Source organism: Carcharhinus amblyrhynchos, chromosome 12 (assembly GCF_965287045.1).
Source record: "Carcharhinus amblyrhynchos chromosome 12, sCarAmb.v2.hapA, whole genome shotgun sequence".
Lineage (NCBI taxonomy): Eukaryota > Metazoa > Chordata > Chondrichthyes > Carcharhiniformes > Carcharhinidae > Carcharhinus > Carcharhinus amblyrhynchos.
In genome coordinates this window covers 46,523,500-46,547,073 of record NC_137335.1, presented here as the reverse complement: position 1 = coordinate 46,547,073, position 23,574 = coordinate 46,523,500, and the positions used below count along the sequence as shown (strand labels likewise).

At 40.9% G+C, this 23,574-nt stretch overlaps 1 protein-coding gene across 4 annotated transcripts in view; it reads right to left on the bottom strand.

The window, feature by feature from the left end:
• The window catches only part of nrxn1a (neurexin 1a), a 1,747,513-nt gene that overhangs the window by 23,594 nt on the left and 1,700,345 nt on the right, over window positions 1-23,574 (bottom strand). For all 4 annotated transcript variants that reach the window (XM_080200471.1, XM_080200468.1, XM_080200469.1 and 1 more), the window contains one exon: window positions 2,304-2,391. In XM_080200471.1, the coding sequence (XP_080056597.1) occupies window positions 2,304-2,391 (88 nt within the window). The remainder of the gene's footprint in view (window positions 1-2,303; window positions 2,392-23,574) is intronic.

Sequence of the window (23,574 nt, the reverse complement as noted above, 5' to 3'; positions counted from 1 at the left end):
AGGAAATTAGATGAGCTCTTGAGAGAGATAAGCTTCTAGGTTCACAGGGAGAAAGTGGGGAAATGGAAATCCTGCACCCTAATGTCTTTATAAGATAATGAAAATAAAAGTCGTTTTGAATGCAGCAATAGTGATTCAACAGCCCGTTTTACATCCTGCCTGCTATTCATTTATATTCCAATTGAAATAACTGTTGGGCATGGTGTAAAAAGAGATGCTAATTTCCCATATTTTGCCCAACACAAACTTCATCCCAACAGTCTTATTCTTTCCATTGATTTTGAACCGTTCCAACTGAGTTTCACAAAGCTGAAAGAAAATTACAATAACGGTTGTCTAATGACAGAGTATATTGTACCAATGCTATGTCACAGAATGATAGGATTCAGCTCCTTGATCCTTGAAGTAATTGCCCAATCTCAGCTTGGGTAATTACGTGCTTTCCTATGACAAAAGACTGTAAGGAAAATTGCCCATGGTTGCAAGTGCAAACTTTATAGCATCTGGATTCAAAGTGGCAATGGGAGAGGCAAGAGAAATGAACTGCATGCCTAACTATTTAGTTTTGAAATGAAACATACTCCTGGCATTGAGCAAAGGGGAAAAACAAAGGAGGAAACTAAGTGATAACATTTTTCAAAAAGGGCATCTTTGGGAGAAAGTAACAAGAAAAATGATTTAGACTGGGAGTAAAACGTCCTCTTCACTATAGTTTTAATGTGACAGTGTGAAGCAGTGATTCTGTCGCTGACAGATCAGCCCAAGGGACCAGAGGATTTGGTATGTTTGCTGAAAACTTTCTACCGAGTGACTATAAATCACTCGTTGAAAGTCAAGCAGAAATGGAAATGTCCCCAGTTACAGATTTACATGAATATATGCTGAAAGTGTACAGTAATTTCGACAATGACCTGTGTTTCAAATGAAATATGTGCTGAGGGCAACATGAAATGTTGTTGGTGTTAGTGTTTGCTCTGCATGATGTGCAAGTGCATGGTACGTGCACTTATTTCTATTTGTTGATACGTGAACCTGTCTGAATCTGTGAAGTAAGCCCAGTCTGTTGACGCATCTGAATGTGTGTGTGGATAAAAAGTGGGTCCTTAAATATATCTACCAATGTTTATGTGCATTTGTGTATTTGCTTAATTGGTAAAGTTTTTGTCTCAATGCCTGTATAAGTCTCAGAGTGTCAGGATATAGCTTGAGGCTAAAGAATCATAGAATCACTGAATTTCTACAGTATAGAATGAAACCATCCGACCCATCGAGTCTGCACCCGTCACAATCCCACCCAGGCCCTAGACCTGTAACCCCACATATTTAAGCCTCTAATTCCCCCAAGACTAAGGTCAATTTAGCATGGCAAATCAACCTAACTGCGCATCTTTGGACTGTGGGAGGAAGCCCACGCAGACACGGGGAGAATATGCAAACTCCACACAATGTCCCAAGGCTGGAATTGAACCCGAGTCCCTGGTACTGTGAGGTAGCAGTGCTAACCACTGTGCCCCCATGCCGCCCCAAAGATACAAAAATTTGCATATTTGAAAGAATTGTTATGTAATCTGCCAATATCCATGTATATAACAGCGTATTCATGTCTATATCCCTGAATGTTACATGGCTGTGTTTTTGAATGAATGCATGTAGATTTGGCTGTGATGCCACTATTCCCAGCTGGAAAGGAGATGATTTGGTAATAACCTGTCAATCACGCCTGCAGACTGCACCGCTGTAAGTGATTAGGATTGATTTTGCATGCATAATTCGTATGCAAGTGTACTCCACTCAAGGCGATTTTCTAGTGAAATAATCAATTGTAACATTTAGCTATCATTCAATCACTCAATTTTACTGGAGAGCTAACTGTTTTTATTTTGAGAAATGGTTGCAGTTTCAGTAATAAGTTTTTGCTTGCTTTATCATAGAAACTCCCTTTAAATAGCCTCTGTAGATTGTTTGCTGTAATGTGTTGCTTAAACAAACCTCATTTGCAAAGTAAATAGACATTGTTTGAATCAATGCTAAGTTGAGCTCCATCTCCAACTCATTGACTAAGAAAGTGATGCCACAGAACTCTGGTGCAGATTGACTGAGGTGCCACATCATTGTTACATTTTAGGACATCAATCTGTAAGCCCTTTAGCTGCCGACTTGACCTTTAGCGACTTACAACAAAAATCCTTTAATACTTTCAGTGACCGAACAATGAAACCCCTTCCATTTATCAAGCAAACATACATAACATGCAAACACACTATCACAGAAACACCAAGAAAGAGTAATAAAAATGGACTCACCCAACCCACCTGAGCTTGGCTCACATTCATCAATGTCCTCATCATCGCTAGGACATTCAGCAGAGGCAACCAATAGATCATCTGTGCTCTGTGATTTAAAAAAAGGCTGAAAGTTACCATCTTTTAATTCCAAATAGTCATACAAAATTTAAAAATTATAGAATTAAAAAAATGAAAATAAAACACACTATCAATACTTAGAATCATGTTTAGATATTTGTGCTGCGCCTTATACAGTCAATATTTTAATCCTCACCACAGCATGAATGATATTCTGAATCAAGTGCTTTATTTGAATTAAATTCAAATAGTGAATTGTTATTTTATTGACAACTGCTGTCATAATTGCTCAGAACCTCTGCATACAATTCTGTTAACAACCATTGTCTATGCTTTTGCTTTCTCAGCTGAGAGATGATAAACACATAAAGAACATTTCAGAAGTCTTTCAGACAAGGGCATTGTGAAAATCTTTTTCTGGACTGGCAGGTCAGATAGGGATTAGAATGCAGAATGTATGATTTGTTTTCCAATGCAGGGAAATATAAGCACTGCAGTAAATTTCCAACACCAAATTCTGGATATATAATATGGTTTCAACGGGAACTGCAGAAAATGAGTCGACTTTACGTGAAGCAAAATGAGTTTTACAGTGAAGGTCAAACATTTGCGGCTAGCTCAGGGATTCAGGAAGAGTATATAGTGTGAGATGAAAACCAAAACTGTTTACTGTAGGATTAGTTAACCATGTGCAGTACAATCTATTATCTGGATCAATGGCTGGATTCAAGAATTCCATTAATTTTCCAAATTTGTGTTTCATGTAAAAAAAATGCTGAATAATTGCACCATGAAGGATACAGAACATTGCTTCAGTGAATCAGAAATGAACTAATATTGCAAAATTACATTTTTTGTGTCAAGAAAAATAATTCAATTAATACCAAGAGTTAGCAGTGCAAAGTATTCTATGTTGAGGCTCACCAACTGAAATAGGTTTTTGGTGATTTTTTCCACTGATGCATAAGAATACACAAATTAAGAGCAGGAGCGGGCCATTCTCTGCCATTTGATAAAATCGTGGCTGATCTGCTTGTTGCTTCAGTTCTACTTTCCTGTCTGCCTCCTAAATGCTTTACGTTCCTTGTCAATCAAGAACCTATCCAACTCAGCCTTAAAAATACCCAGTGATCCAACCTCCACTACTTGCCAAGGAACAGAATTCCACAGACTCAGAGAAAGAGAGAGAGAGAGACACCGAGAGAAACAAATTCTTCTCATCTCTGTCTTACATGGCAGAGCCAGGCTGGGATTCTCAAATTTCTTCAGTAGCAAACCTCCCCCCACCACCACCGCTGCCAACAAGAATGGAAAATTTGGTGCTCAGCCAAAACTCCATTCACTGCAATGACACCAGAAAAATCTCAGTAGCAGACAAGACCAAAGATTTACAGCATATATATTTCAATAAGATAGCCTCTCATTCCTCTATGCTCCAATGGATACTGGCTCAATCCATCCATCCCAGGAATCAGAGTGAGTGAACCTTCTTTGAACTGATTCTAATGCAATTATTTCCCATCTTAACCAAGGAGACCAAAATTATACACAGTACTTTAGACATGGTCCCACCAAGGTGCTGTATAACTGCAGCAAAACCTCCCCAATTTCACATTCCATTCTCTTTACAACAAATTAAAACTTCCACTTGCCTTCCTAATCACTTGCTGTACCTGGACACTAACTTTTGGTTGATTCATGTACCAGGACATCCAAATCCATCTACACCAGGCCTGTCCACCATGCGACCAGTGGGCCATACCCGGCTTCCTCGGCTTCTCTATTCAGCCTGCAGGCTTATGTTCAAAATGTCAACAAGTGAAAGAGCTGCCCTTCCAATCACAGGTCGCTTGTCAGTGAGACAGTGTGTGCGTTGTGAGTGAGTGTGCGTGCGTTGTGACAGTGTGTGCATATGCTGTGAGTGTGTGTTTTGAGTGAGTGTGTGTGTGTGTTTTAAGAGTGTGTGTGCATATGTAATGAGTGAGAGTGAGTGTATTGTAAGTATGTGTTGTGAGTGAGTGTGTGTTGTGATTGTGTGTTGTGTGTGTGTCATGAGTGACAGTGTGTTGTGTGTGTCATGAATGAATATATGTGTGCTACCAGTGAGAGTATGTGTTGTGACTATGTGTGTTGTGAGTGAGTGCATGTGTGTTTTGAGTGTGTGTGTGTCATGAATGAGAGTGTGTTGTGACTGTGTGTTGAGTGAGTGTGTGCGTGCTGTGTTGAGTGTGTCATGAGTGAGAGTGAGTGTGTGTTGTGAGTGATTCTGTGTTGTGAGTGAGAGCGAACATGTAAGTGTGCAAGTGAGACAGTGTGTGTGTATGAGCATGGGTGTGTGTGATAGTGAACATCTGTCTCACTCCCAATCTCAGGGTTCACACTCTCCCTCACCTCCATACACCAACACTTACACAAACCCACACAGTGAATAAGTACCAAGAGTGTGCCAGAAAAACACATTTTGATCCTCTCACATGCTAATTGTTATTTTTATTATTGATTCAACATTTTAAATGATCAATTTATTGCTTTGGTATTACTTCATTTTTGCTCAGCAAGTTGTTTATTTTCTCCACACCCCAACATGTTATTGAAATCCATGTTTAAAGTGGTGTCAAACTTTATTTTTTCAAAATGTGTTCATTGATCCCTGGAATGACAAAAAATTGAAATGTCACCCTTCACACACAATAGTTGTACACGCTGGCTCTGTACCAAGGGTTCTGCAATCTCTTTCCATTTAAATAATACATTGCTTTTCTCTTCTTCCCACCAAAAGTGGAGAACCCCACATGTATTTATTGCTTTGTTACAGTTAAGAGAACAAGTTCACTAGACTGATAAAGTTATGAGGCACCTGACAATATAATCAAAACTGACAGGTGCCTTCTATTTTCATTTCTGTCCTTACCTTAATCCATCTGACACCATTATTACATTTTAAACTTCAAGACTTTAGTTTTCCAATGCTACGTTCCATCTTACACAAACTCAAATGTCCAAAGGTCCTCCATCCACTTCTTGTCCATCACAAGAGCCTGCTTATCCATCAACATGTCTGCACTAATTTTAACATACATTTCAACATTCCCTGGCTAAAACTTGCTATTACATTGTCTTCCAAATTTCCATGTCAGCCTTTGCCACTCAGTTGTTTAATTCTGCCCTCCAAAGAGCTGAACTAGCTCTTATGCCCTCAATCCAAGTATAATCCTACCTGCCTGGGTGCAGGCAGAGTCAAACGTTTACTGCAAAACAATTCTGTCCTCTGAATGCAGAATGCATTACTAACATGGGATTACAGTAGATCAGTGTTTTAAAAATGTATCAGTTTATAAATTAACAGTTCATACTTGATATTAGCTACAAGAATGAGATTGAGTCCTGCAAGTCCTATTGAACTCTGTACAATTACATTTATTTTCATAATTACACATCAGTAATCTATCCAGAAGAACTGCAGGCTCCAAAATGATAGAAAAGGGACCAATGCTGAACCAAAATTTTATGGAGTCTCCATATTCCACTGAAAAATAAATCTCACTGCTGCAATCTGTATTTTTTGCATATCAGGTATTTCCCCTGCAAAAACCGTGATGGGTATATCACAACGATTAACTTCAAACAAATGCATGCCCCGCTGCAACTTCAATCTTATTTATCACCCAGGGTGTATCATAGTCTATAATTCCAGGGTGATTATATGCTGTCAGTTTTTGTGGATTAAGTCAGCTTTTGTTAGATTTCTAGATTGACATGCACATATTGTACAGATGCAAGTTATTATCTTCTACTTGTTGTGAAATTGCAGTACGTACTCAAGCCGAAAGTTAGTATAGAGAATACATTTATTACTTTGCTATAAATTTTGAACTTATCACTTGCTTTTATATTTGGGAACGGTGATGGGGAATGGTAATGAGGGAGATGGAGGAATAAAAGGTCAGTTTGCTAGTAATTTGCTAGTGAGCTTCTCTGGCTGAGCCCTACAATCCATCCCTCATTGCTCTTGAACAGAGTGTCTGCAGGTGCAGCAGGTGGTCAGGAAGGCGAATGGGATGCTGGCCTTCATAGCGAGGGGGATTGAATATAAGAGTAGGGAGGTCTTGCTGCAGCTGTATAGGGCATTGGTGAGGCCGCAGCTGGAGTACTGTGTGCAGTTTTGGGCGCCGCACCTGCGCAAGGATATTTTGGCCTTGGAGGGAGTGCAGAGGAGGTTTACTAGGCTGATACCGGAGTTGAGGGGGTTGAGCTATGAGGAGAGGCTGAATAAACTAGGCTTGTACTCGTTAGAGTTTAGAAGAATGAGGGGAGATCTCATTGAGACGTATAAGATGATGAATGGGATGGATAGGATAGAGGTGGAAAGACTCTTCCCGCTCAAAAAAGACAGTAGGACTAGGGGGCACAGCCTCAAGATAAAGGGGGGGCAGTTCAGAACGGAGTTGAGGAGGAACTTCTTCACTCAAAGGGTGGTGAATCTCTGGAATTCTCTGCCCGTTGAAGTGGTGGAGGCTGCCTCGCTAAATATTTTTAAGAAGCGGGTTGATGGGTTTTTGATAAGAGAGGGGATTAAGGGTTATGGGGAGAGGGCGGGAAAGTGGAACTGAGCCACGACAGATCAGCCATGATCTTATTGAATGGCGGGGCAGGCTCGAAGGGCCAGATGGCCTACTCCTGCTCCTATTTCTTATGTTCTTATGTTCTTATGTTTGGATATTTCAGAGTCAACCACATTGCTATGTGTCTGGAGTAACATGGAGAACAAACCGGGTGAGGATGGCAGATGTCCTTCCTTCAAGGATATTATTTGGAAATAGTGTGGGGTGAAATGGGGAGGGTTCAGAAGAGGATGAATACACAGAATATACTTCACTCACAGTCTTTGTGCATCAGCTTCAGAGAAATCAAAAATTTTAGACCTACCAATTAAATGCCCCAATTGACCTAAGTGAGATCCAGACAGATTTCAGACTCAGTGGGATTGGGCCTACATAATGTGCTCCTTTGGAGCGTCATTGCTGACCCGATGGGATGAATGGTCTCTTCTGTACTGTAGGGATTCTATGATCCTAAAATGGAGGCTGGTCATGTGACTGGCTTAGTCAAGGGACTAGCTGGTCAAGATATGAATCTCTTACACCAGGAAAGAAAGAACAAAGGTAACATTGTTAGTAGAAAATACACTTGCTTGCTCCCAAGCTTTTGGTGCAGTGTAAATAAAAGGGATGAAGGAAAAGAACAATAGCTGCAACAGTCAGCAGAGAGAAGAAGCTGCAGCTACTGAAGCCAGGAGATTCATCCTGGTGTGACCTGGGGATGGGAGATGAATCTTCTTAATGGGCTTTATTACTGGCAGTGGATTTGGGATACTCTCTGAAAACTAAGGATGTATTTTTAGATAGAAAATTCTGGATAAACTCAGCAGATCTGGCAGTATTTGTAGAGGGAGAAACAGAGTTAATGTTTCAAATCCATTTGACAATCGACAAAAGGGTCTGCAGAAGGGTCATATGGACTTGAAGCATGAACTGTTTCTCTCTCCACAAATACTGCTAGTCCTGCTGAGTTTATTCAGCATTTTCTGTTTTTATTTCAGATTTCTAGTATCCGCAGTATTTTGCTTTTATTTAATCCTTAGCTGGTCATTCAAAGTTACTGCTCAATGAAATGAAGGGGGTATCATGAACCTGTTGAAAGGTTTAAGTGACTGGCCTGTTTACTATAGGGATGTGATTCCACAGAGAATGAGATGTGGGAGGAACATAAAATGGAAATGTTCCTTTCTGTATTTTGAAGTATATGTTGCCAACAAAAATAATGCTCAGGTTGTACTGTTTTTAGTCATTAGGCACAGTAAAATCTTAAAACATAAGATCTCACTGTTTCATTTTTTTCAGCTATGAATTGGGAGGTTGAATTCCTTTTTAAACATCATGAGACTCAATGGGATCGTAACACTGTGCTAAGCCCATCTTTCAAGTGTGCATAAAAAAATTAACATATAAAAATGAAGAAAAGAAAGCTCACCATACTATTATATATACAGGCAAAAATCAGCCAGGTGTGAAAATAAAATCAGAAGGCAGTTCACGTGGGGGACAAAACAAAAATCAAATTTCATTTTGAAGGAGTAGATTAACTGAGCAATTTTCCACCCAACACAGTGTAATTTCAATTTAATTTACAGTATATGAAGCTGATCTGTATGACTGGTTGTTGAAACAATTGAACAGAGCAACTCAGATATGTCACATAAATCAATCTCGGTCTTTGATTTGCTTTCCCTGGTGTTTATCACCTTCCCCACTTTAAAACCTATGCCTGGCTATATAGGAAAGAGTTCAGATGTAAGTGGGAACCTTGTTACAGCAGGCAAGCCTCATTACTCCACTTCAGTATTAATAATCTATGATATGGACAGAACATGAGTTATGAATGTGCAAGAACCCGAGTAGCTTCTTTCATTGTAGAAGTAGAGGACTGCACGTCATTTAAAAAAAATGTATTGTGATACCTTTGGGAAAAGAGTAACTGCGCCCCACATCTTAAACGAGTGGAATCAAGGAAAAGTTTCTTAAAATGTAATTTCCCTCAACAAATCACAAAAGGGGCAAACTGGATATAGTGACAGAAAGATCAACATTTTTACAACATGAACTAATTGACTTTCTGGTCTCGGGTTTCATACATCATCATGAATGGCTGTAATTGTAGAAATGCTGGGGGGCTAGTCATATTCAGCAGCTTCCTGTAATTCAAATTTAACCAAGCACCAACGTAAAAAAAGAGCCAATATAAAACATGCACCAACATTAGACTTGCCAAAGTGACTTCTCACTGGCAAATGTCATAAAATGTGTTTCAGCAGCTTCAACACAAATCCTAGGGGGCTGGACTGAGGCATATTTGCCCGTAAGTCAGCATAAATTAGTTTTCATTTTGGTGCTTTCATCAAGAATGATTGGCAAGGGAAATCTGAAAATTTTACAGTAAGGACTGAATGTGTCTGTTAGGTCTGGTAGACACACTACAAAATAAACTTCAGCTTGCATCTGGCCTAAACTATTCCTGAATAGCATAGTGTTTAATAAATCTTGGTATACAAAATAAAAGTATTCAGACCCTAAAGTTAATATCCCTTACTTTAATAAGTTCATACCACCCAGAAAACCCTCCTGAATAACAAATCCTGCTGCTTTCTATCTCTGATATACTTAATTATGATTGCAGAAAGAGCTGTGCTGTCCTCCACAGCCTCACATTATCAACTCGTTAGAGTTTAGAAGAATGAGGGGAGATCTCATTGAGACATATAAGATGATGAATGGGATGGATAGGATAGAGGTGGAGAGGCTCTTCCCGCTCAGGAGGGACAGTAGGACTAGAGGGTGCAGCCTCAAGATAAAGGCGGGGGGGGGGGTGGGGGAGCGGTTTGGAACGGAGTTGAGGAGGAACTTCTTCACTCAAAGGGTGGTGAATCTCTGGAATTCTCTGCCCGTTGAAGTGGTGGAGGCTGCCTCGCTAAATATTTTTAAGACGTGGGTTGATAGGTTTTTGATAGGCAAGGGGATTAAGGGTTATGGGGAGAGGGCGGGAATGTGGAACTGAGCCACGACAGATCAGCCATGATCTTATTGAATGGCGGGGCAGGCTCGAGGGGCTAGATGGCCTACTCCTGCTCCTATTTCTTATGTTCTTATGTTCAACACTGCAGAATTGGTCCCATCTTCTGACTCTCTGCTCCATTCCTTTCTTACCCAAACAGAAAGACTGGTAAAGCATAGGCACTTTCCATTAACTCAATAAGTAGAAGGCAAAATTAATTAAATGGGGACAGCAAAGAGTACACAGCAGATAGAGTGGGACTTCATCAAGGAGTCAGTGTCAGAAGCACAAACAATTCATCAGCGATGCCTGTGTTGAAATAATGTTGATATGCAACCTCTTGTGGAGTATATTTATCATTACGCAATTCCCAAACTCCAACCCTGCCCTTGAATTTTCAAATTGTGTATTGACTTTGGCAGATTTAAAAGACATTCTGTTCAACTGTACTTAGTTTCAATCTTAAATTTCATCTCTAAACAAAATTAATCAACATAAAATAGCCATGTGCTGTTAAATTTAGGTTTTTGTTATATATTAAATGCTTCAAAAGTCAAAGGGTTTCTGGTAAATGATCCATCATACTACAAAGCGTTCCATATGAAATGAGACCACAGGGGACATCAAAACCTTTTACATTTACAAACCAAAACACTAATGCTTTTCACTAGTTTTTCTTGTCTTCACTACAACTTGGCAAAGATCACTGAAGGGGAAGTGTTCAATATTGGTGGTTGTTCCAAATCCCATGTTATGCATATAATGTTGAAATTTCATTGTTGTACGAGGACAGGTGGAAGCTTGATATTAACTATGACTAGCCAAATTAAATTACAGTAAGAAATCTCACAACATCAGGTTAAAGTCCAACAAATTTATTTGGCAGCACCAGCTTTCAGATCCTCAAGCTCCTTTTTCAGGTGAGTGAGGACTTGTGTTCGCAAATAGGGCATATAAAGACACAAACTCAAGTTACAAAATAATGGTTGGAATGCGAGTCTTTACTGGTAATCAAATCTTAAAAGTATAGACATTGGGAGTGGAGAGAGGGTTAAGCACAGGTTAAGGAGATGTGTATTGTCTCCAGCCAGGACAGTTAGTGAGATTTTGCAAGCCCAGGCAAGTTGTTGGGTTTGCAGGTAGTGTGACATGAACCCAAGATCCTGGTTGAGGCTGTCCTCACGTGTGCAGAACTTGGCTCTCAGTTTCCGCTCAGTGATTCTGCATTGTTGTGTGTTGTGAAGGCCACCTTGGAGAACGCTTATCCAAAGATCAGAGGCTGAATGCCCGTGCCTGCTGAAGTGTTCCCTGGCTGGAAGGCAACACTCCTGCCTGGTGATTGTTGAGTGGTGTTCATTCATTCGTTGTCATAGAGTCTGCATGGTCTCCCCAGTGTACCATGCCTCAGTACATCCTTTCCTGACAGCTATATGGTAGACAATGTTGGCCGAATCACAAGAATATGTACGTTGTACCTGGTGGATGGTGTTCTCACGTGAGATTATGGCATCTATGTCGACGATCTGGCATGTCTTGCAAAGGTTGCTGTGGCGGGGTTGTGTGATGTCACACAGATTCTGCATACATGAAAATGGCCTCAACTGGGATCTCGGGTTCATGTCACACTATCTGTAACCCCCACGATTTGCCTGGGCTTGTAAAATCTCACTAACTGTCCTGGCTGGAGACAGTATACATCTCTTTAACCTGTGCTTAACCCTCTCTCCACTCACATTGCCTGTACAATTAAGATTTGATTGCCTGTAAAGACTCGCATTCCAACCATTATCTTGTAAATTGAGTTTGTGTCTTTATATGCCCTGTTTGCGAACACAAGTCCTCACTCACCTGAAGAAGGAGCTTAAGGCTCCCCCGAAAGCTAGTGCTGCTAAATAAATCTCTTGGATTTTAACCTGGTGTTGTGAAACTTCTTACTGTGCTTATCCCAGTCCAACGCTGGCATCTCCACATCAAATGAAATTAACCAAGGATAAAATCAGATTGAAAGCAAAAGTGGGCTTTACTACAGTCCGAGGAGATTGCAGCCTTTGCAAAATAATCTACTCTCATGAACCAGTGAAGACAGCCATCGCTTGCAAAATATCATTTCACTTCCCAGGTACAAAATTACAATCATGCTAAAATAGAATAATTTTTGGTTGTTCGCTGTTTCAATAATTGAATAATCACATTCAATCAAATTAAGTGAAATTATGAGCATATCTCAAAGATTCATTTTCTCAAATAACCTCCTTGATTGCCTCTGATGTTTTACTCCACAAAAATAAAACCCTCATCTGGTGGATATTCTGTCTACCCATCTTGCTGCAAATCAAATTCAAAATCCCGTCCTTGGATACAATATTTTTTTCCAAGGTTTTGTTTTCTCCCTCTCTCCCACCAGCCTGAATAGCCTGCGCTTCTAATTCTGGAGTGATATGACATTGGCTCTTATTGACATTGCCTACAGCCATTTCCCCTGACTCAGAAACACCATGTCTGAATCTTTTCCCTTGCTTCATCCCCCACTACCTTTACAGACCTCCTTCATCCTGAGATCACTTTCTAGCTATATATCCTCTCCATCAGCAAAACTGCCCATTTCAACCTCTGCAACATTGCCTGACCAAATTCTTGCCTCATTTCATTGCTGCTGGGGTCCTCACCCATGCCTTCCTTACATTTAACTATTCAGTGCTTGCCTGACCAACCTCCCGTCTTTCATCCAAGGTCCCCCCACACATGTCCTAACTCACACCAAGTCCTGATGACCGACCATTCTGTGCTCATTGACCTGATCAGCTCTTGGTCCAGCAACACCCCCATTTTAAAATTCTCTTCCTTGTTTTTAAAGCCCTCCCTGGCCTTCCTCTCCCTAACTCTGTAACCTCCTCCAGCTCTACAATCCTCCAATATCCCCATATTATTCCAAATCTGGAGGAATTCAGCATTCTTGATTTCCTTTGCTCATCCTTTGATTACAATGCCTCAGCTGCTGAGGTTTTAAGCACTGAAACTCCTTCCCCTAAATTTTTTCTTCCCTCCACCGCCCTTCCTAGGTTTAATGTTCCTGCGTTTTCAATGATGGACAATTCCTGGCTGTTAACCTGACTTGGGATAAAGTACCCAGGGATTTTTGATCTGGGGGCTGGGTGAGAATGGAGTCCCTGGAATGAGTGCAGAGGTGGGCTGGGAGAAAGGCCTGTCTCAGTGTTACAGTAATGTTGAAGATTTTTAAAAAAATAATAAAATAGCCCTCACCCCCCCACTCCTCATACCTCCATCAATCACCATGTTCCCTTACAAACTCCATATGAGCCTACACCCCTCTATCTTGATAACTTGACAGTCCCAATGAACTTGGCAATTCTGATACATTTTTGCACATTTTCTGCACATTCATGTCTACCTTTAACAATTTGAAAGGGCACCTTTCCTCTCTCAAAGGGCAGTTCACCTCTCCCAAAAGGTATCTGACCTCCCCCAAATGTGTCCTGGTACCATATCTAAAAGAGTCCTTTATAATCTCTTTGCTCACTTAGTGCCAACTCATGCTCCCACAACCACTGACCATCCCAACTCACCTCGCATCCTCCATGGGCCGACCTCAGGACCCATGCTGAGATGATATAAAATAAAGTAATTGTCTGCTGACGGAGGCACCATTAAAATAAAATATCTTATCAATAAAAAACCCATTCACTGCAGCTAATTTATTTTAATCCCTTATATAAAAAAAACAATAATTGGATTTCATAGTCCCACATCAAAGATCCTATAAGCATATGAAGCTTTCAACGAATCTGTGAACTGAGAAGTGTCCCCCCGTGATAACGGAAGGTTATGAAATCAGTCATGCAGCACTATTCCAAAAATAATGACCTACAGGCTTCTACCAACAGACAGTGAAACTGCTACTTTTATTTGAAAAACACATAAGTTTTTTTCTCAAATATTTAAATGGCAATGGCTTTTGGCAGTTCTTTTTGACAGTTCCAATGAGTCTGATGTTCTAGTATATTTATACACTTTTTATACATATTTATATCTACATTTAACAAACCCAAAGGGCATCTTATTTCTCTCAAGGGAAGTTTACCTCTCCCAAAGGGCATCTGACCTCCCCCATAAGTGTGCTGATATCTAAAAGGGTGCACTGCCTCTCCAAAAGGATGCTCCACTTATCCAAGCAACTCCACAAAGTTTAGATTTGTCCCAACCAGCTATAATGTGCAAGCATCATGTTTTCCACTCTTGGCTGAGTAAAATAGACATGAATGGGGGAAGCTGCTGTTTCATGTAAGCAACTGCTTCCACAAACCAAGGATGTGCTATTTGGAACCTGCCTCCAATTCCTTCCAGGTGTGAAACTGGTAGGTGCCCAGTTCAAGAGTGGGACATCTGGATTCAGGTCTCTGCAGTCTTCTTTGTGACAATGGAGGGGCTCTCCACCTATCAGGAAATTCAGGCCTTCTTTGACCAAGCTTTCAGTCATCTGTTCAAAGCAGCCAGATTGTGGGTCTTACAAAGGAAGAAACATCTGAAGGTCATATCCTAATCTTAGCCTGAAGGGAGACAACCATCAAACATGACAGAAAAAAGGCTTTTCCCCAGGTTAAATCTTGGTAAAATGGAATAGTTTAGGCTGAGTCCCATCAAGGGGTTAACAGTAACAGTCAGCGATGACATGAAAAGAAGTGACATTTACACTTGTGATCTGGGGAAGTCAGGGAGAAAGCAAGATAGAAAGAAACAAGTGTAAAGTTGTGTCCTTATAACTGTTGCAATGAAGTTTGAGTGTTTGCAGCTGCCAGTCTTTGGATATTACTGAAACTACTCCAGCCCAACACAACAACATATAAACCAGCACTATTGTGTGAGGCAAATGTACCCTGAAATGTAATTGAAAAAGCATCTGGAAAGAAAAATAAATTCCTGATATATTTCTATTTCTTATATTCTTGCAGTCTCTTCTTCTAAGCTTCAATGACAATAACTTACATTGACATAGTGCCTTCAATGTAGTAAAACATTCCAACACACTTCGGCAGAGCATCACAGAAGAGATATAAGGATGATGACCGAAAGCTTGATTCCAGAGGTAGATTAGCACTGCCTCACAACACCACAGATTTGATTCCTGGCTTGGATTACTATCTGTTTAGAGTCAACACTTTCCCTCCGTGTTTGTGTGGGTTTCTTTGAGGTGCTCTGGTTTCTTCCCACAGTCCGAAAGACGTGCTGGTTAGGTGCATTGGCCATGCTAAATTCTCCCGAACAGGCGCTGATGTGTGGCGACAAGGGGATAACTCCATTGCAGTGTTAACATAAGCTTTTTTATGATACGAATAAATAAACTTTAGAATAGAAGAGAGAGAGGTTCTGAGGTGGGGAAGTTTATTGGGGCCTGAATTCCATGCTTTGGGCCTCAGCATATTAAAGTTAAAAGTGAATGCTAATGACAATATGTACTTATCTCAAGGAATCCCACCTGTAGCATTTCTGCAATTAATAGATCATTTTGAAACTGAATTTTTTACAAACTGTGCTACTTGAAGACAAAACCGTGGCAGTTACAAAAATGACGTGGAGATGCCGGCATTGGATTGGGGTAAACATAGTAAGAAGTCTGACAACACCAGGTTTAAGTCCAACCAATTTATTTGACAGTAAACTCACAAGCTTTTGGGGTTTGCCCTTCGCCAGGTGAATGAAGAGTTCTGGCCTCAGACAGAGTCTAAATGACTCACGTTCTAATCAGTAACCTGTAAACTGTCTGTGCTGTTATATGCTCTGTCTGCGGCCAGAACTCTTCATTCACCTGATGAAGGGCAAACCCCGAAAGCTTGTGAGTTTACTGTCAAATAAATTGGTTGGACTTAACCTGGCTTTGTCAGACTTCTTACTATAGTTACAAAAATCACAGAGTTTATCACAGAATGTCACAATATGACAACTACTAGCCTTAGTTATAATGAAAGGGCATGGTGCACAGTGGTTAGCACTGCTGCTTCACAGCACCAGGGACCCAGGTTCGATTACTAGCTTGGGTCACTATCTGTGTGGAGTCTGCATGTTCTCCCCATGTCTGCATGGTTTCCTCCGGGTGCTCCAGTTTCCTCCCATAATCCAAAAGATGTGCTGGTTAGGTGTGTTGAGCGCGCTAAATTCTCCCACAGTGTACCCAAAAATCCCCCAGTCGCCGGAGTGTGGCGACTGGGGGATTTTCACAGTCATTTTGTTGCAGTGTTTATGTAAGCCTACTTGTGACACTAACAAATAAACTTAAACATTCATAACTCTTACTGATGGTATTGTGGACTAAAGCTAAATACTGACAGGGAATTTTAGAACGAGGGACAACTGCTTGGAAAGTAGTTGTGCTTTATCTATTACAATGCTCATGCTGTATTGGATTTTTAAAAATATACCAGAAGAAAGCACTCTGAGACTTCAGCATATTGCCTTGATCTAAACCTTTACTGTATGCTCAGAGAGAAGTTTGTATTAAGCTAGCATTATACCTCCTACAGGAAAGGCATCTGTTGTGTTGACAAGGAACAATCTTGATTGTTATAATGGAAAATGGTTTAGGCTGGACTGGCAAGTTGATAATCTATCTGACTGCGTTCCTATCCCTCAAGTGTCGGCAACTTGGTTTGGTCAGCCAAAAATCTGAGGTGCATGAGAGCTATTTCCATACTTAGACCAAAGAAACTACAGGGAAATCCAGAGGAAAAATCTATTTGCACAGGTACTTTCAGATAAACTTCACTTACCCAATTTCAGACAACTGAAGCATAGATTGGCAGGAATCAAAACGTAGCTATCCACAAATGTGAATAGCAGCAATGTTGGAGCATAAATGGCTAAAATCAATGGGATTATTAAGCCAGAGCATTGTTAAGCTTCTCAGTGCCCATTAATATCTAGCTCAGCAAATTGGGAGGAATCCTAGCCTCTATAGACAGACTCACCCTTCTAAGTCTCAACAATGAAACAATTTGTCTTTTCATCCCTCAATCATACTGTCAGAATATTGTGGGACTGCCTGGTTCAGTGGATGAACTTTGATTTATTACCTGGTGTGCCTTCCGGGAACAAACTCTGCCCCAAAGAGATCTCACTTATTTCTTTGAAAAAGGTGTGTTATTTGCTCATCGTTAGACATCTGTCAAACCAAGTGACAGCCTCCACTGGAGAGATAGGCGACACCATCAAATTTTCCCAAGTGGAATGGTGAGTAACACAGCTGTCAATCAAATTTCTAACTACATTTCTACCAGCTTCTTGACTGCTGCTTAAATACAGTAGCAGTGAATGGTCATCTCAAAATTGGAAATGTGGAACTGTGGCAACAACTGTTTGGGTCCCTGCAACCCAATTCTATTTGTACAGCCAATTGTTATCATACATAGCCTCTAGTTAATGTCTTTTAGCAGTAGTAAGCTTAATTTTGACCGTATTCTCATCAGCTGTATAATAGCGGGATCTTGAGCCCACTCTTGCCATCTGCGAGGATGTTTCTGACTTTCGTCATCCCTCACCAGCAACATAATCGGGCTTATATCCACAAAGGGGAATTTGAGTTACATACATTTAAGATTATTTCATCATTATTAACATACCCTCTCACTGTATATTGAACTCCCCACCCACCCCCACTCTATATTCACACCATACCAATGTGATGTCACATCCACCCAAATGTGAACCTGTCATGGGGGGTCTCCCTGGAACATAAAAGTACGTGTAGTCATGGTGGAGAGGGACATGGTCTGGCAGTGACCTGGCAATGTCTCTAGCACTGCCCCATGGCACAGGTTGACACAATCAGGTCAGCACCAGTGCCAACCTGGCCATGCCAAACTGTTCCAGGAGGCACTGCCAGGGGTGAAACCCACTAGGAGACTCATTGGGGAGGGAGGAAATTCATTTGTATGTGGTGGTGGGCAGGAGCCGATGTGGAAGCTGGGGATGCTGACGATGACTATGTCAGGGGATTGGTGGATGCCAGCACACTAGGTAGGTAGGTGGGTGGGGAGTAGGAGTCCAATGTTTGGGGTAAGGGGGAGTTCTTGATGCTGACTGCTGGGGGAACATTCCAATATTCAGGAGGAAGGGGATGGGTTTCAACATACTGATTGTTGTGGGGAGTGGGGGTGGGGTGGTGGCAAAAAGATGCCAACTCTGCTTAGGGGTTTGGGGCAGAGGCAGTGACTCCATTCCTGAGCTGACTGATTTTTAAAATTGTGGGCACTTTCTACCAAGGTGATTGGGCTGAGCTGGGAATTTTCCCAACTCCCACTAGAACATAGAACATAGAACATAGAACATTACAGCGCAGAACAGGCCCTTCGGCCCACGATGTTGCGCCGACCAGTTACAAAAACAATGACCCACTAGCCTATACCAATCCCTTTTCGTCCATAAACCTATCCAGAGATCTCTTAAACGCCCCCAAACTAGACGCATTTACAACCGCAGCAGGCAGGGCATTCCAATCCCTCACCACCCGCTGGGTAAAGAACCTACCCCTGACATCCGTCCTGTAGCTACCCCCCCTTAATTTAAAGCCATGCCCCCACTACTCACTTCAACAATGAAAATTCAAGCTCATGTGCCCAAAATGTCACAAGCAGAGTGTTTACCTGACAAACAGATTACTAACATTGAGATACAATTTTATTAATATTAAATATTTATCTAACCTTTGAAGATGGAGGGAATCTTAGCTATTCTCGCAGTAATTTGTAATGTTAGAGATGCTTTATAAATGCCACTTAGTTCTGAGAAAGAGAGTTTGGACAAATATTCGTTTTCTGAATTGATACTGAATGCTTCAGGTCATAATGGAAACTACACGATATGTTTTTTACATAAGATGCACTTTGAGAAAGATCCACTCTGGGATTGAAGAACCAGTGAAACATTTTGACAGGGTTGGATATAAATATTAATGTTTTGCATTGTCATAAAAGAAGAGATCATGACATTTGGTCGTAGCCAGAATGAAATTCAAAGTGCTATTCAAGTTCTCTATGGGTTAAGATATTCTGTTCATTGACAGAAAAATCAAGGTTATTTCAGCTAATACAAATCTTCACATTACACCATTGTAACCACTTCATAAAGCTTCGTGTAATGAATTTAATTAATTTAATCAAAGAAAGAAATCCTCCAATTTAAACAGGGCTGCAAAGTCTGTCTATCATTTTTATTAAAAAAAACCTCAGAAGAAACAAGATGATGTATAGGAGTAATATTCAATCATTAAAAGGGTCCAATGGATCAAATTTAATGCATCAAAAGAAAGCAAAGCTCTGCAATCTTCTTTTGTACATCCTGACCTCTATAAGGCTTCAAAATTGTTCATTCTACACACAATATTTGGGGAGGTTCACTGATGTGCCCTTAAATTTCTGGCCTTGCGATCCATAGGGTTTGCCAGGTTTCACAGTGTTACCTCACAAGTGGTTTGTGAAACCAAACTGCAATATAGTTGTTATGCTTTGACCTCACAGTGCGGGAGTCAGGGTTACCTGCCTTACACTAATGTGCTTTCAGCAGGACATTACTGTTTGTGGTGCAGCTGTGCAGGTTTTGTAATGGGGAAAATAGTACAGGCTTTATTTTGGAACAAAGGTGAAGGTTGTCCCAAGGACTGGGATGTTATGCTTTTCTTTCATGTTGCTTTGCTACTGTGAGCTCGAATTATCGCTGACAAGGACAAAACCTAACCACTTAGAGAAACATTGTCAAGTAAGAAAGACAATGCAAGAAGCACAAACAAAAGCAGCAAAAACCATCAGTACTGAGAATAAGCAGAAATAGTGCTGGCAATGCAGACTGATCAATACCTGAACGAGAACAATGGACACCTAAGGATATAAGTACCTTCATGGGAGTGCAACAAAAGTTCCTGCGATGAGGGGATTATCCTATGGGAAGAGACGAGTAGACAAGGTTGTCTTCCCTAGAACTTAGAATAATAAGTAGGAATCTGTTTCAGGGTTCAACAAGGTGGATGCTAAAGGGCTGTCTTCCCTCACAAGAGAGTCTAAAACCATAGGGGTCACAGTCAGTCTCATTGTAAGGGGTCAGCAATTCAATCCTTTGGTATTTGCTACTCAGAGAACTGAGGATACTCAGTCATCAAGTACATTAAGAAAGGAATTGATAAGATTTCAACAATAAGGGGATTTTGAAGGCAGGTGGACTTGAGGTAAAAGAACAGCTCCGAGCTAACTAAATGACAAAGCGGGTTTGATTGCCTTCTCCTACATTGATTTATTACTTTCTTATGTTCCAATATTTCAGTTCTGACAAAAAGAGTTTACCTTGAATGTGAGTCAATTTTACTCGGATTTGTTTGTGTTATTTCATGTTGAAAAACAAACTTATTCCCAGTTTAAGAAATAAAAAAGATACTGTATCTTGCTGAACAGAAAACAATTATGGGAGGGAAGTCGTTAAGTGGTACAGAACTGGTTCCCATTCCTGGCCACAGAGTGCTTTTTGTACAATGTAAAGCAGCAAGGTTTGTGCATGTTTTAAATATTGCTGGCATTGTAAATTAAGTAAAATGTTGTTTAAATAGCACACATATTAGAATTAAGTACGCTAAGTGTTTTTGGTCACACCGATGGAACTTTTATGAGCTGAAGCACGTGTAATGAGCTTGACAGAATTCTTTAGGAGATGAAATCACATGTTTATATTATTATATCAGAAATCTCCTTTGAAGGGAAAACTGCCAATAAATTTGGATAGACATCTGTGCTGGCAAGGAGGTTTCTATTATGCCTTTCCAGTGTAGTTTTATTTATGCTTAATGAGATTTTCATTGCAATGAAGCAATTTTACAACAATTGTAAGAAAGCATGTAATAATCTTATTAAAAACCAGTTTTGAAGAAGAATCGCCTTTAACTCAAAATGTTTGCTCTGTTTCTTGCTTCACAGATATTGCTGGATGATTTTTTTCCCCAGCATTTTGTTTTTATTTCAGATTTCTACTATCCACAGTATTATACTTTTATTCAGTAATCTTCTCTTATATCAACACATATGTGACAAAATAATATAAACACTGTATCACTAATATGCAATAGTAATGAATTGACAATGGCAAATAGTTTCTATCCCCTTCCAAACAAGGAGTTGACATGTATTTGAATGAATTTTAGCGAGGTCAGCACGCATGTATCTGCTCTCCCAGATGTTCCTCCCCTCGCTCACGTGAATCACTACTGTTCTACAGTAATGGAGGCTAACCACCATGGCCACGCCAGGGGGATCAGAAACTATTAAAGCTGCAAGGTTGTCGGGAAGATTACTGAGAGAAGATTACTGAATAAAAGTATAATACTTTGGATAGTCGAAATCTGAAATAAAAGAAGATGGAAAAAAAATCATCTAGAAGTATCTTTGAAGCGAGAAACAGAGCAAATGCATGTCAAATACTTCTTCACAGGAACAGCACTCTCTTTAAGTCATTGAATCGTAGAAACCCAACAGTGCAGAAGGAGGTCATTTGGCCCATGGAGTCTGCACCGACCACAATCGCACCAGGCCCTACCCCCATACCCCTATCCATTTTCTTTCAGACTGGGATACTTGATGCCATAAATTATTGAGGATTCTTGAAGTTCGATAGCTGATCATTCAGTATATTATACCAATTACAACAAAATATAGTGTACCACATTACCGATATTCTGGACACAGTCAGGAGATCCACACTGTTGCTCTCTAACAGTGTGAAAGATATAACTGCAGAGAACAAGAAGGACCTGTTCAGAGTTGCTCAGCCTGGCTAATCAAGATAGAATGCATGCATGCTTAAAAGCGCTCATAATAATGTGAAAGTGGTGTCCTCCGCGCCTGTCTCAGCACTGCAATCTTCCAGCACTCTGTCAATTTCTTTAACAGCTGGGAGTTTTGCGCCGGTTAGTGGGGAATGGGGCCTAAATACACCAGTGAAGTCAACTTCAGAACCCTTGGGTGCCATTGTGCAGGGTGTTCCATTCACCGAGCAATGGAGAGACCTTCTAGCCTCTCATCTCTGACCTCATCACACCAGTGGCAGATCGTGCTCATCACAGAAAATAGGCCTAAAACCTGGTTTTGTGCCCGGCACCAAATGGTTTACAATTGTCCCAGTCCTTTTTTACAGGTGAAACCAGATCTTGCCAAGAAAGGGCGCAAGGCTGATTAGCTTTTTCAAAGTTGCATTTAAATATGCTTAGCCCATTTGACTCCGGGTTCTCCCAGCTCCCATCATTTCTGACCCTTGGACAAGCCACAAGCCCAGCAAGAATCACAACTCAACTCCCCTAATAGAGACAAGGTGTGATGGTCACACTGGGGAGGGCCGGGGGGGTAGGGTCTTGAAGCTCCCTGCTGGTTGAGGACATGGCTGAGAAGTGCTCGTCTGGCAGTACAAGGGTGGGTCTGGAGTGGGGCTGCGGCATGAATAGGGGCTATAATGGGCGGGTGTATTATGAAGGGGGAGCTATGCAGTGGGGGGCTATGCATGGGGGTCGTTAAGGGGGAACTGTGAAAGGGGGGGAATGAGAAAGGGTGGCATGTCAGAGGTCATGACACAGGGTCCATTGGGAGGGCCCCAATGCCAGACAGCCATGTTGGGGAGAGGGGTGAGGAAACATGCTGCTAATGAGGGGGGTGTCCTGATGTTCATGGGGGAGGCAGGGGGTCTCCCAGTGCACTATAAGATTGGTGTATCCTTTCAAAGTAGTGCCCAATTGCTTTACATTCAGGCTTACTGACATGTTTATTGACCCCTCCTGGACCAGCACATAACTTGCCACACTCCCAAAAGTGTGGGATTCTTACAGGCCAGACCACACCGATCGCTCCGGTTTTCTGCTGTTATTATTTTAGGAAAATCACAGACTTCATTTTTGTGTTTCAATCTTGTTTATTTACTTTAATTTTATTACCACAATAGTTCCACTTGTATTGCTCCTTATTATGCCAAAATGTACTTAACTGCTTCTGCGATGAATTACTTCAGATTGTGGCAACCAATATCAAGTAAGCAAATATCCTTAAATATTCAGCTTTTCATCAATGGCTATGGGGTCAGAAACATCCATCTAAAAACCTGAACAAATAGAGAGCAACTGAGTCGAATGTTTCAAGGGATGGAAATTCTAATCATAAAGTTTTTCCAAAGTATTGTGTTGAAATCATTGTCTCACTTACTGTTCATGTGTCTTTGACATGGAGATGCTGGAGTTGAACTCTAACCTGGTATTTTGAGATTTCTTACATGTGTCTTTGGTGAGAGACTTAACTCACAACTTTCTGACTACTGGATGGAAGAGCTGTAAACTGAATGAAGCTGACATGTGTTGGGACAGATAGCTCCCATTGCTTTTGGCAGGTGTGTTGCCAAGAGAAATAACTGCTTTGGTGCTCACTTATGTGAAAGTATCACAGCTGGGTCCAAATCATACTTCGGCAAATGGTGTGAGATCCAGCTTCAATGCAGGTTAGTCTCAAATCATTTCAGTTCTTCACAGGCTACTGTGTGAATGCACCTTTATCAAAGGACTGTGACTTGAGATCCTGGAGCT